The sequence below is a fragment of the Panthera tigris genome, chromosome A3, assembly GCF_018350195.1.
Source record: "Panthera tigris isolate Pti1 chromosome A3, P.tigris_Pti1_mat1.1, whole genome shotgun sequence".
Classification (NCBI taxonomy): Eukaryota; Metazoa; Chordata; class Mammalia; order Carnivora; family Felidae; genus Panthera; species Panthera tigris.
The window spans coordinates 63,170,078-63,183,899 of NC_056662.1; the positions used below are offsets into that span (position 1 = coordinate 63,170,078).

The following is a 13,822-nucleotide window of genomic DNA, read 5'->3' on the forward strand; positions in this document are numbered from 1 at the left end:
AGACATAACCTCACTTTATGTGGAGCACTTTCCAATACTGACACGGTTTCTGTGCTGCAAAAAACTCTGACCCATACAACAAAGTCCGAGGTGGGACAGGGGCTTAGATTCTTTAGAGAGTTTAAATGTGGTTCTTTCTACCTAAAAAGTGAGATGGGCTGTTAAGAACATCTCTCTTCCTTGTCTTCTAGTGATCAACCACCATCTGAAGAGCAGGCAGTCTTAGTCTCTGCCTCAGTGTAGTATCCAAATGTAGTATGTCCTCTTCTAGGGGCATGTAAGTGCTGAGGTTCCCCCAGTGGCAGGGAGAATGACCAAACTCAGCAGGAGAGGCAGGTGACTGGCTACCTCATCTTGATACTTCTCCCTCCAAAATACACACTTTTTTGTGTATCAAAGTCCTGCTTTAATTCCTGCCATTTCATTAGTACCTCTAGTCACACCAAAACTCACTGGTTTTCCACAGCACACACAGTGGTGCTGCTCTAGTAAGAAGTTAGGATGGACAGGCCAGGCCCATGTGTTCATGGAAGACCTTCACTGCACATTAAAACACAAATGCAGTGTTTCCAAGTCTAAGAGCTGTTTTGTACTCAGATGGTGGAATGGCATCAGGAACTACATAGTATTTCCAAAGAAACTGGGTCCCTGGTTTGATGTCAGGGACGTCAGTTCCACACAAACCTCTCTGCAAATGGAGACTATGAAAAAAGGGACCGAAAACGTCTCCAGACCTATGGAAGATGGGCAGCAGCCGGTAGTAGTTCTGAGTTCCACTTACTGGGATCCTGGAGAAGCTGGGCTGCGATGGAGACCCGGCGCCTCTCGCCATTGGAAATACCCCCAAGGTTGTAATTGCCAATCAGTCGATCTGCCACATGGCTCAGACTCAGCTCTACCATGACTGCATCCACCTGTTTGAGACACAAAGTCCCAGAAGGCTGGTCTGCTGGGCTGCTGCCCTAATTCATGGCCTGCAGGTGGCATGGGAGAGGCAACACACTTCCAGGGAGTGCTCAGCCACTTTCACCACACTCTAGGGAGAACATGCCTATTATGGTAAAATTCAATTTGGTCTAAATCATAATACATGTGTCAGATTAGAACAAATAATAAAACTGTTTTTTAAAAGTCTCTAGAGCAACAAAACTGTTTACATTTGTTTCAGGGAAATTCACCAGGAAACACTGGAGACTTCACTGGACTCCTATTTTCACAGAAATCGTTTTTTTAATTTTTTAAATGTTTATTTATTTTTGAGAGAGAGAGAGAGAGAGAGAGAGAGAGAGAGAGAGAGAGAATGAATGAGACTGACTGGGGGAGGGGGAGAGACAGAGGGAGACACAGAATCCAAAGCAGGCTCCAAGCTCTGAGCTGAGAGCACAGAGCACAACATGGCGTTCGAACTCACGAACCAGAAGATCACGACCTGAGCTGAAGCTGGATGCTTAACCAACTGAGCCACCCAGGCGCCCCTGTTGGACCCCTATTTTCCGATGTTGCATTGAGTCCAGCATAAAGATCCTCCAAAGGTACAGTTACAACATACTTTTTAAAATATGTTTTGGGGGCACCTGGATGGCTCAGTCGGGTAAGCATCTGACTTCGGCTCAGATCATGATCTCACAGCTCATGAGTTTGAGCTCCAGGTTGGGCTCTGTGCTGACAGCTCAGAGCCTGGAGCCTGCTTCCGATTCTGTGTCTCCCTCCCTCTCTGCCCCTCTCCTGCTCGCACTCTCTCAAAAATAAACATTTAAAAAAATATGTCTGGTTTTTGAAATTTTATTATAATAAATGTTTTATATACCAAAAAAAAACCTAATTTGGTTTGAACTGAACCTGACTACCCTTATATAACCCAAATAAGTCCTGGAGTCCCACCTGGCCCACTTTCAGTGTGGTTTTGCATCAAATATAATCCAGTTATCAAAAGTAATTAAAAATAATGCCAATTCTTTACTTGAATATCTTTAAGGACTTTACAGAGGACCCAGTTTATTACCTACAGCCACACTTCATGTCCTGTTCCAGTTCTCTCTCCACTTCTCTTAGACTCTGCCACTCCCTGACACCCTCTCCTTACTCCTCCTCCTCAACTTCCCCAAAACTAGAAACATTCTTTAATGACTGTCTAATCAAGAAGGTTGGCCCTTTCCCTCCCATTCCTTCTTTCCTTCCTCAGCTTAACCCATCTCCAGAGACTCAAAAACCTCTACTTCTGGCCCTGCCTTGCTGATTACCCATATCTACATAGGGCCTGGGGAAAGCAGCTAGAAACAGACTGAAAATACCTACATATATGGTAATGAGTTGCATTCCCATACACATCCAAAGAGACTGTGTTACTTTTACCATGAAAAAAGAAACAAAACACTACATTAAAAAATAACAACAGGGGTTCCTGGGTAGGTCAGTAGTGAGTCTGACTTCAGCTCAGGTCATGATCTCACCACTCGTGAATTCGAGCCCTGCATTGCGCTCTGTGCTGACAGCTCAGAGCCTGGAGCCTGCTTCAGATTCTATGTCTCCCTCTCTCTGCCCCTCCCCTGCTCGCATTCTGTATCTCTCTCAAAAAGAAACATTAAAAAAATATGTAACAACAAAGTAGGGGCGCCTGGGTGACTTAGTTAAGCACCCGACTGTTGATTTCAACTCAGGTCATTATCTCACACTCATAAGATCAAGCCCTGCATCCGACTCAGTGTGGAATGCAGAGCTTTCTTGGAATTCTCTCTCTCCTTCCCTCTGCCCTCCCTGACTTGTGCTTGCTCTCTCTCTCAAAATAAGTAAAAACTTTAAAAAAATAACAACAAAGTAGATTGGAGTAAAAGAGGAGATAATTTGTGGAACAAAGTTCCAGAAGAGCCAGGAGCGGGATCAAAAGCATAGATGTAGATTTGACCACAAGAAGGAATACATCTATATTACATCCAAAGAAAAATGAGGTTAATAATGCATAAATAAACCAGTATGATTTATTTTGGAAAAAAGGGTCTCCTCTTGCCATCAGAGTAGAAGGATCCTGGAATTGAGTTTTGCTTGATATGGCCAGGCTGATGTGCTCACCTGCCAGGGCAGATTCCTGAGCATCCCTGTCATTTGCTCTGCAACAACCAGAATAAAGGAGTAAACTTGCTCTCCTGGCTTGGAAGGGATAGAGAGAGGAGGCATTTATTTAACCTGTTTCAGATGTCTCATACTCTATCCCAAAGCCTCTCTGTTTGGTGAACACTACTGGGAATGGAATTCACAATGTCTTAGAAAAGGAACCCTTGGGATCACTGGGATCAACAACCTCTATGCTATGTGTTCTCAAAATGGACTCATTCCTCACATTAATACCAGGAGAGATGCATTATTATTTATTCATTATGGAGGAGGAAACAGATGCTCAGAGAGGTACATAACTTGCCCAAGGTCACACCACTAGCAAGTGACAGACTGGGACTGAGAGAACTGTCTGGGTTCTCAAGTGGCCCATGAAGCACAAGGTTTAGCCCACAATCCAGCAGACAGAGACTGCCCATGTCAACCACAGCTTTATGTTCAGGTTCCTTAGAGGAGAGATCTGCTGTGCTCTGCCCTCTATTACCACCATTTCCTTCTTACTACTTTGTCCAGATTTTATGTTCTGTGGACTAGATTTGCTCAGAAAGTACTTTCTCAGGCAGAGGAACTTTCACAGGACTTTTAGGGGCTGCCAGTGCCAAGAGAACAGTTACTGGGGGCAGGGGGGGACAATTTTGCCATCAATTGATTGCAAGGCATCCGTGAATTTTCTGAATGTTTATGCATATATGTGCATTTCCTGGGGAAAAGATCCATGGCTTTCTTAGATTCATTCTCTCATTGGGATATGTGACATAAGTGGATCACTAACTCAGAAGAATCTGTTTATGATTTCATTTCTCCCACTCAGATACCAATAGGATCTTTTTCTGCCCTTTTTAGAAACAGAAATACTAAAGCAAGCAGAGACAAAGTCCATAGATGGACTCATCTGTTACTCACTGTCAGGGGTAAGTCACGTGAATATGTATGTGCCTCAGTGTGGGCTGAACTCGACCTCCATCTTCTCTCATCACAATGCAGCTCGGGAGATCCCAGGAGCTCAGGAAGGCATGATAGAACTAGACAGCCTAGGGTCACATCCCAGCTCTGCCATTCCCAACTATCTGATCTTAATCTTGTGTGTTAGGAGATAATGCCTCCCTCATAGGGTTGATGCCAGAATGAAATGCAATACTATGTGTGAACAAAGCCTGACTAATGTCAGCCAGCTATGAGAGTTCAGAGTACAGACACACCTTGTTTCACTGTTCTTCACTTTACTGGGCTTCACAGATACTGTATTTTCTACAAAGTAATGATTTGTGGCAACCTTGTGTCAAACAAGTCTACTGGCACCATTTTTTCCAACAGCATTTGCTTATTTCGTGTGTCAAAGTATTTTTACTTTTTTTAAGTTTATTTTTAGGTATTTTGAAAAAGGGGGAGCAGGGAGAACGAGCATGTGCAAGCATGGGAAGGGCAGAGAGAGAGGGAGACAGAATCCCAAGCAGGCTCTGTGCTGCCAGATGTGGGGCTTGAACTGACTAACCATGAGATCACGACCTGAGCCAAAATCAAGAGTCGGATTCTTAACTGACCAAACCACATAGGTGCCCCTAAAACATTCTTAAATTAAGATGTGCATTGTTTATTTTAAACATAATGCTACTGTACACCTAACAGACTACAGTATAGTATAAATATAACTTTTACATGCACTGGGAAACCAAAAACTTCACCTGACTCCATGGATTTTGGGATTTGCCTTACTGCAGTGGTCTGGAACCAAACCTACAGTATCTCCAAGGAATGCCTGTATAACCTAGTAGAGTAGCAAGAACCTCACCATGCGTTCTGAGTACTCTAAGGTAACCTCCAGGAACAGAGCTAAGTATCACTCTGTGAGGCTGATGGTCCTTTTTGAGGGCCAGGCTCCTTGCTAAGACTCCTCTGGAGTAAAAGCTTATCCTCTAGCACTGTCTAGGACTCTCAAACAGAAGAATGCTCTTTACTCACCCAGGTATTTTATCAAACAAATCTGCTGGCACTTGGGACACAGCTTAGACCTAATTCCACTCTCTAAGCCCTGTCTGAAAGTCCAATGCCAGGGACAAATTGAGCAAGTTCCTGGGGCAGACTCAGCAGTGCTTGATAAAGATGGGGCGCCCTCAGCCGAGATGGAGGATTTCCTTGGAGCCCCAATGGCATTAAAGGAGGCTAACCTTGGAGTCTGGACAGCAGTTACAATTTGTGTGCCCAGGAGGAACCTCGCTGTGGCTTTGCTGAAGCCTCTGAAACAGATGTTGCTGGCCTCCTCTGGTGACCCTCCTCTGAGGGCCTATTTCCCAGGGAACTGCACCTGCTTTGTAGGTGGCACACCTACCCACACACCCTTAGTCCCTGTGGGCTTACCTCTGACTACTTCCAAATTAGATACACTTAAAGAAACAGACTGAAACCCAGAAAGAGTTGACAAGTCAATAGTCCCTTCATTAACTTAATCCAGTTTGGATAAGGCACATTCAAAATGCCTCAAAGAAAGTTGAGAAAAGTCTCAACAGGGCTGCAGAGCAAAGTACTGTGAGGAAAATAACTACTCAAACACTGAGCTCCTAGAACGATGCCATTCCATAGAAATATAATACAAGCCACGTATAGAATTTAAATGTTTTAGTAGTGACATTTTAAAAAGAAACCAGTAAAATTAATTTTAATATAATTTATTTAACCCAATACAGCCAAAATACTACCATTTCAACCTGTAACCAGTATTTCAAAAATTAATAAGATAGTTCATATTTTTTTTCAGACTAATTTCCAAAAACCCCTGGGCGTTTCCCACTCATAGCACATCTCAAGTGGGCCTGGCCATGTGTTGAGTGCTCAAGGCCACAGGTGACCAGTGGGTGCCATACTGGGCAGCGCAAGTCCCCACTAAAGAGGTAAAGAGTGAAGGGGAGGAATGGATACGTGGAGGGAAGGGGGGTGCAGAACCATCGTGGGGTGATACCCTAGGGGGCAGGGCTGCAGAAGGCCAGATGCTACCTACCTTCTTCTGGAGGAAACCTGGGGAGCAGCGACGGACAGCCAGCAGTGCTGCATAGCGCAGAGTCTCCCGCACCGTCAGGTTGCTCAGCAGCGTGTCACTCTGCGAAAGAGGGAGGCATCAGCATGGCAGTGGCCGAGGCCAGGCTGCAGCAGCTGGGGCGGGAACTGGGGATGCGCCCACCTGCTGGACGTAGGAGAAGCAGTCCTGGAACTGGTCCTTGTGCAGCAGCCGGCCGTTCATGAACACCTCCCCAAGGAAGGTCCCCATGCGCCGCAGCCTCCCAGACATGGCATCTAGCAGCGTGGTTTTCCCGGAGCCTGGGAGACAAAAAGACAAGGCCCAAGAAGACTCCCTCCATGAGGTATTGCCAGGCCATCCCCAGACCCTCTGTGGGCCCCTGGTCTAGCACTAACTTGCTCTCTCTTTAGCCTCTTGAGTCAAATGCTCATGCCACCAAATGAGTCTTTCCGGCTTGTCCAAAAAAGTCACAGAGAGACGAGGCATTTCTTTCATCCCAGTCAGGACTGGAGGGGCTTTATCTGCCTATTTGCTTCTAAAGCTATTTTGAGTTGAAAAAGAAAAAAATAGGATCAGAATAAAAAGAAAACCTAGGCTCTTGGAAAACGTTTGGATCTAGGACATCTGAATTTCTTTCTGCACCTGCCTCCCCCAACCAGGGATCAGTTAGTGATTCCTGAAAATAGGGAACACTGCCTAGAACCTTGCTAATCAAGTGTGGTCGGAATACCAACACCACCACCTGAGCACCTGGTACAAATGCAAACTCTCAGCCCCAGCCCAGGCCTACTGAATCAGATTCTGATTTCTGTGTGTGTGTGTGTGTGTGTGTGTGTGTGTGTGTGTGTGTGTGTAAAATACATACTTTTTAAAAGTTTATTTATTTTTGAGAGAGAGAGAGAGAGAGAGAGAGAGGGAGAGAGAACAAGCAGAGGAGGGGCAGAAAGAGAGGGGAACAAAGAATCTGAAGCCGGCTCTGTGCTGACAGCAGAGAACTCGATGTGGGGCTCAAACTGATGAACCATGAGATCATGATCTGAGCTGGAGTTGGATACTTAACCAACTGAGCCACTCAGGTGCCCCTAAATATATATCTTAGTGTTCATTTATTTTGAAGGGGGGGGAGGGCAGAGGGAGAGGGAGAATCCTAAGCAGGCTCTGCACTGTCAGCGCACAGCCCAGCACAGGACTCCATCTCACGAACCATGAGATCATGACCTGAGCCAAAATCAAAAGTCAAATGCTTAACTGACTGAGCCACCCAGGTGCCCCAAGATTCTGCTTTTTAATAAAATTTCTGGCTAATTACCACACATATCAGAGTTTCAGAAGCACTAACCTAACAAGTCCTTTAGTAAAATCAAGTTGGCCTCAGCCTACACTGAGAACCTCACTAACAGCTTTCCCCTGGTTTCATTCTTCTAGTGTTAGAGGTTAGGTGATACAGTTAGGATAAGACACGAGCTGGCCCCTCGTTTTCATACTGGACATAAACCTACATGAGCCCAGAGAGTCAATGGACACAGGAATTAGCAAGGCCAGGCTGCTAAGAAGTTAACAGGCAAGAGGTTCTGAACTGCCTGAAAAGAGAGAATTCTACCAAGGATATGATGATTTGTGCAAAACCGCAGAGAAGATCTTTTGTTCAAATACTGTAAAGCAATTGCTTGTTGCTGTGAGGGGTACAAAGATGAATGAGCCAAACTCCATTAGCGGTGGTGTTCTTATTTAACCCATGGGCTGACCAAGATCAGAGTTAGCTCCAGCATGTTCAGTAGAGGTCAGTGTGGGAAGAGGGGAGGGAGTGTAAAAAAACAAAATGTGACTTTATTCAAGTTGTCTTTCAAAACATGCTCTAAAATTTCCCAGTCATGATCCTAAGCCTCGTATATGGTTCCTCTAACTAGAAGCTTCCTTGACCTTCTATTTCTGTGATCCAACCTCAACTCTGACAGAAGCTCCAAATATCTTCGGGCCTGGATTCCAGTCCCATCACATCAAAACTGGCCTCCCTGAGGTCATCAAGGTTGCCTCCTTGCTGCTGTATCTGGTGGGTACTTTCCTCCCAAAAGCATTTGATACTGTTGCCTGCCTTGCTCTATAAATCTCTCTCCCTTGGCTTTGATGCCACTTCATCCTCTTTGTTTTATCCTGCTGGTCTGGCTGCTCCCTCCCAGCCTCCTGTGGGTGACACTCAGGGTTCTCTCCTGGGCCTTTGGCTCTTCTCATGTTATACATTCTCAGTAAGCAACAGCAAGCACCAACTTGCCAGCCAGCATGCAGGGGAGCTGCCTTGCATGTGGATTCTCCAGCTCTGCTCAAGCCCTCAGATAACTGCAGCCCAGCAGGCTTCTGACTATAATCTCATGAGACACTCCAGACAGAACTACCCAACAAAGTCTCTTTCAAATTTCTGACTCATAGAAACCCTGAGAGATAGTAATGATTTTTATTGTTTGAAGCCACTTAGTTCTGGGATACTTTTTACATAGAAATACATAGCTAACCTCTTTTTAAAGATATCTCAACTTTATTACCTATCAACTCATTAGTCATTGACCAGCAGGATGAAAAAGTTTATTCAAAAAAAATAATACAAGAAACTGATATGTATAATCAGTGGAAAATAAAAAGAAGAAGATGCAAAGTTAGACACAAAAATGCTTAATGTCCTAGAATATGACACCAAAAGTACAGTTAACAAAAGAAAAAATAGACAAATTGGACTTCATGAAAATTAAAAAATTCTGTGCATCAAAAGACACTATCCCCACTGTAAAAGGGCAACCCACAGAATAGGAAAAATATCTGCGATCATGTATCTGATGAGGGATTAATATCCAGAATACACAGAGAGCTTTAAAGCTCAGAAACAACAACAGCAACAACCCAATTCAAGATTGGGCAAAGAACTTAAGTAGACATTTCTCCAAAGAAGATGTATGAATGGCCAAGCAGCACATGAAAAGATGCTCAACAGCACTAAGCATTAGGGAACTGCAAATTTAAACTGCAATGAGATATCACCTCACACTCTTTAGGATGGCACTATCAAAAAATTGGAAAACAACAAGTGTCAGTGAGGATGTAGAGAAATTGGAACCCATGTGCAGTGTTAGTGGGGATATAAAATGGTATAGCCACTGCAGAAACAACAGTAGTTTCTTAAAAAATTAAAAACAGAATTACAATATGACCCAGAAATTCTACTTCTTGGTAGAAAAAGTAGAAGAACTGGGGTGCCTGGGTGGCTCAGTTGGTTGAGCATCCGACTTTGGCTCAGGTCATGATCTCACGGCCTGTGAGTTCGAGTCCCGTCTCAGGCCCTGTGCTGACAGCTCAGAGCCTGGAGCCTGCTTCGGATTCTGTGTCCCTCTCTCGCTCTGCCCCTCCCCCGCTCATGCTCACTTGCTCTCAAGAATAAATAAAACATTAAAAATTTTTAAAAAAAGAAGAAGAATTCTACTTCTTGGCAGAAGAATTGAAAACAGTTTCAAACAGATATTTGTACACCCATCTTCATTGCATTATTCACAATAGCTAAAATGTGGAAGCAACTCAGGTATCCTTTAATGAATGCATTAATGGATGAACAGACCAGCAAATATGGTATAGTTATCAATGGAATTTAAAAGGGCTTTAAAAGGGAAGGAGATTCTGATACAGGCTACAACATGGATGAACCTTGAGGACATTATGCTAAGTGAAATAAGCCTGACACAAAAAGACAAATACTGTATGATTCCACTTTTATGAGGCTGGGTAGTCAAAATCATACAGACAAAGTATAATGGTGGGGCTGGAGGCAAGAGGAATGGAGAGTTATTGCTTAATGAGTGTAGAGTTTGTTTTACAAGATGAAGAGCTTTACAAGAGCTTTGCAAGATGGATGGTGGAGATGGCTGCACAACAATGTGAATGTATCTATTACCACTGAACTGTACACTTAAAAATGGTTAAGATGGTAAAATTTATGTGTACTTTACCACAATAAAAAAAGAAAACAAAAGGTTAATGCCCTATAGGGCAATAAAACCATGACCTTTGGAGTTATCTTCCCTAAACAGACAGAAATTGTTTATAACTAAATAGTCCTCTACAAGGGAGCAAGCAGCCCAGAGTCTGGGTCCCAACTGATAGCAAATAATGAGTCAAATATATTTACCCTCCCCCGGAATGTTGGGTGACCCTAGGCAGGCTTACATTAGACCATTCTGTTGTGAGACTTTGACCATCTAAGTCTTCTTTTGCTTCACTAATAAAGATTTGACAAACAGCGCTGTGTGAGGTAAGACACCAATGGAATCATATGTCATTTTGTGAAATGCTAACATACCACTGATTCAACACATATTACTAAGCACCTACTATGTGGCTAGTCCTATTCTAGTTGTTGAGAATACAGAAAGAAAACAAAATAAAACAAAACCTCACCCCCAGGTGAATTTGCAGTCTACTATGAATTCATAGCCAGTATAATAGGATAGACATTGTTATAAAACTACGATTAGGTATGATCACAAACCAGCCCATGAGCTCCCAGATCAAGGCCTCCCACCTGCTGTCCTGCTGAGATGTGCATGAAGCATGACACTGGCCTGTGGGACACCCTTCTGAGAATGTGAAGTCATTCTTTGTTGTGTGCCACACACCATTCTAATCCTACAGAAAGAAGACAAGCAAAAAACTACAGGAATAACTCAGGTTTTCTTATTTTTAAAGAATGTAATAATTAACAAAAGGAAAATTAGAATGACCCTGAATGTCACAGTACATGCATATAGTTAGAAATATTGAAAAACTGGAAATAGGAACTGACAAGAAATCTCAGCAAAGAGTTAACACTTTTTGTCACTGAATTCCTTCTCATTTAATCTTAATGCTACTATTGCCACCCAGTTGTTTACCTGCTGTAGCAGGGGAATGGCTATGGATTTAACTCCCAGGTCAAATGAGGCTGACTGTGCTGGACTTTTGCAGACTTGTGTTACCCATTGCTATTACAGAGAAGAACGCAAGTAGGTAGTGCCAGGAAATGTCAACAATGCAGTGCAAACAAGAACTCAACCAGGAAACTCCTCTGAAGCCAGTCTGTCAGAATCTTTTACCCTGAAAGTGTATGGGATAACCTAGTGTAGTAGTGGACCCTGTAGTGTCCATGCAGATCCACTCGTCAGGGTCAATGCTGAGGAGTCAACAGCTGTGATCCCCATGGGCCATTGCCCTCAGACACAAGGATCTGCCTCTCTGGAGGCTACACCTGCCCAGAGCAATGACTGGCTGATGTAGGGACACAGAGACAAACAGTGAATTCAGCCTCAAGTGTAGATAACCCAAAATAGAGAAGGAGGATAGAGTGGGAAATGGGCACAAAGATAGCCTCAGTGAAGTGTGTAATATTTAATTCCTTAAAAAAAAGGATGTGATGAAGAAAAAAAAAAAAAGGATGTGATGAAAAGATGCTCAACATCACTCATCATCAGGAAACTACAAATCAAAACCACAATGAGATACCACCTCACACCAGTCAGAATGGCTAAAAATAACTCAGGAAACAACAGATATTGGTGAGGATGTGGAGAAAGGGGAACACTTGCAGTGTTGGTGGGAATGCATCTGATGTAGCCACTCTGGAAATCAGTGTGGAGATTCCTCAAGAAACTAAAAATAGAACTACCCTACGACCCAACAATTGCACTACTGGGAATTTATCCAAGGGATAAAAAAATGCTGATACAAAAGAGGACACATGTACCCCAATGTTTATAGCAGCACTATCAACAATAGCCAAATTATGGAAAGAGCCCAAATGTCCATCAACTGACAAATGGATAAAGAAGATATGGTATATATATATACAATGGAATATTACTCCACGATCAAAAAAAATGAAATCTTGCCATTTGCAACAACATGGATGGAATCAGAGTGTATTATGCTAAGCAAAATCAGTCAAAGAAAGACAAATATCATTTCACTCATATGGAATTTAAGAAACAAAACAGATGAACAGAGGAGATGGGAAAGAAAAATAAGAAAAACAGAGAGAGAGAGAGACAAACCATAAGAGACTCTTAAATACAGAGAACTGAGGGTTGCTGGAGGGGTGATGGGTGGGGGGATGGGCTAAATGGCTGATGGGCATTCAGGAGGGCACTTGTTGGGATCAGCACTGGGTGTTATATGTGATGAATCACTAAATTCTACTCCTGAAACCATTATTACACTATATGTTGACTTGGATTTAAAAAAAAAAAAAGGACATGAAGCAAATACGGTATAATGTTGATGTTAAGATTTGATAAAGCCAGATGTTAATACATGAACTTTCTCTATTCTCTACTCTTGACTGTATATTTGAAATGCATCATAAAAAACAAAACAAAACAATGGATATGGGGATAAGTGGGTATCTTTGTGCTTAATTTTTTTCCTGCCCCTGAGCACAGTATAAAAATCCGGGAAATTGTGTTTACTGGGTACTTCTACATGCCAGGCACCATGTTAGGGGCTTTCCATACTTTGAAATATGAACTAACTAATATGTTAGGCAGGACTTTATTTTTTTTAAGTTGATTTATTTTGAGAGAGAGACAGAGAGAGAGAGAGAGACAGACACTATGTGAGTGGGGGAGGGGCAGAGAGAGAAAGAGAGAGAGAGGATCCCAAGCAGGCTCTGCGCCGCCAGCACAGAGCCCAATGCAGGGCTCGAATCCATGAACCTTGAAATCATGACCTGAGCCAAAGTCGGACACTTAACCAACTGAGCCACCCAGGCTCCCCAGGAGTTTATTCTTTTCCAAGGATCTTTCTAAAGGCGTCACATTAGTACCAGATTCCATTCAGTCAGACATGTCATTTGATTTCATTCTAATACCAAACTTGTGGCCCTCTTGCTACAACTTAAACCTGTTTTCCCAATGTGTTCAAAGCAAGCCAAAGCCTTTTCTGAATGCTCACTGAGAACGTAAATTTAAAGTACTTCCCAAGCTTACCTGAGCTCCCTAAGATGCACAAGATCTGCCCACTCTCGATGTACAAGGAGACATCCTTGAGGATCTGCCTGTCCCACTGCTGCCGGCAAGATGTAAAGTCCCACCAGGGTCCAACCTGGTGACTTTAAAGGAAAGGCAGTGTGGGGTTCCTGAAGGTGCCAAACCCTTGTGCCTCAGCACTAATCCCAGTGGTTTCTGGACAGGTTCTTAAATGTGGTTGCGGTTCAGTGCCTCTCTCTTAAATGTGGTTGCAGTTCAGTGCCCCTCTCTGTGGACACTGGCAGGTAGTAACCGAGAAAGCTCATCTGTGTAAAACGCCTGCCTGGGAGCTGCTCTGAATACCAGCTCTCTTTGATCCTGTATTCCTTCACCAGGCTCCATTACACTTTGTGTTGTAAGTACATTCCCCAAGCCCTCTCCATCCCCATGGGGCAGGCTGTACACGGGGGAACACAAAGGAAGGGGTAAGAGGCCCAAAGCTCGGGCACATGGCAGAGCACAGCTGCCTCACTGTTAGAGCTTCCATGTCCTGCCATGGGCAAGAGGGGGGCCATTCACCATTGTTCATTTACCACTGGCAGCCCTTCCCCTCTCCTCTCTCCACCCTGATCCACTGAGGGAGCCCAAAGCCTCCATGTATGCTCCCCATTAGCAAGGAAAGCCAGCAGAGGGGGTGAGAGGCCCACTCACCTCAGGCCATGACCACAAA

General features: G+C 43.7%; 1 protein-coding gene across 7 annotated transcripts in view; it reads right to left on the reverse strand.

The window, feature by feature from the left end:
* The window catches only part of ABCG5 (ATP binding cassette subfamily G member 5), a 47,573-nt gene that overhangs the window by 23,105 nt on the left and 10,646 nt on the right, over nt 1–13,822 (reverse strand). For 3 of the 7 annotated variants that reach the window (XM_042981293.1, XM_042981294.1, XM_007097884.3), the window contains exons 5-8: nt 13,114–13,235; nt 6,281–6,417; nt 6,101–6,199; nt 782–914 (exon numbers count right to left, since the gene is read on the reverse strand). In XM_042981293.1, coding sequence (XP_042837227.1) covers nt 782–914; nt 6,101–6,199; nt 6,281–6,417; nt 13,114–13,235 — 491 coding nt within the window. Of the gene's footprint in view, nt 1–781; nt 915–6,100; nt 6,200–6,280; nt 6,418–6,513; nt 6,660–13,113; nt 13,747–13,822 lie in introns of those variants that run through there. The other 4 variants (XM_042981290.1, XM_042981289.1, XM_042981291.1 and 1 more) reach the window with 4 other exon arrangements.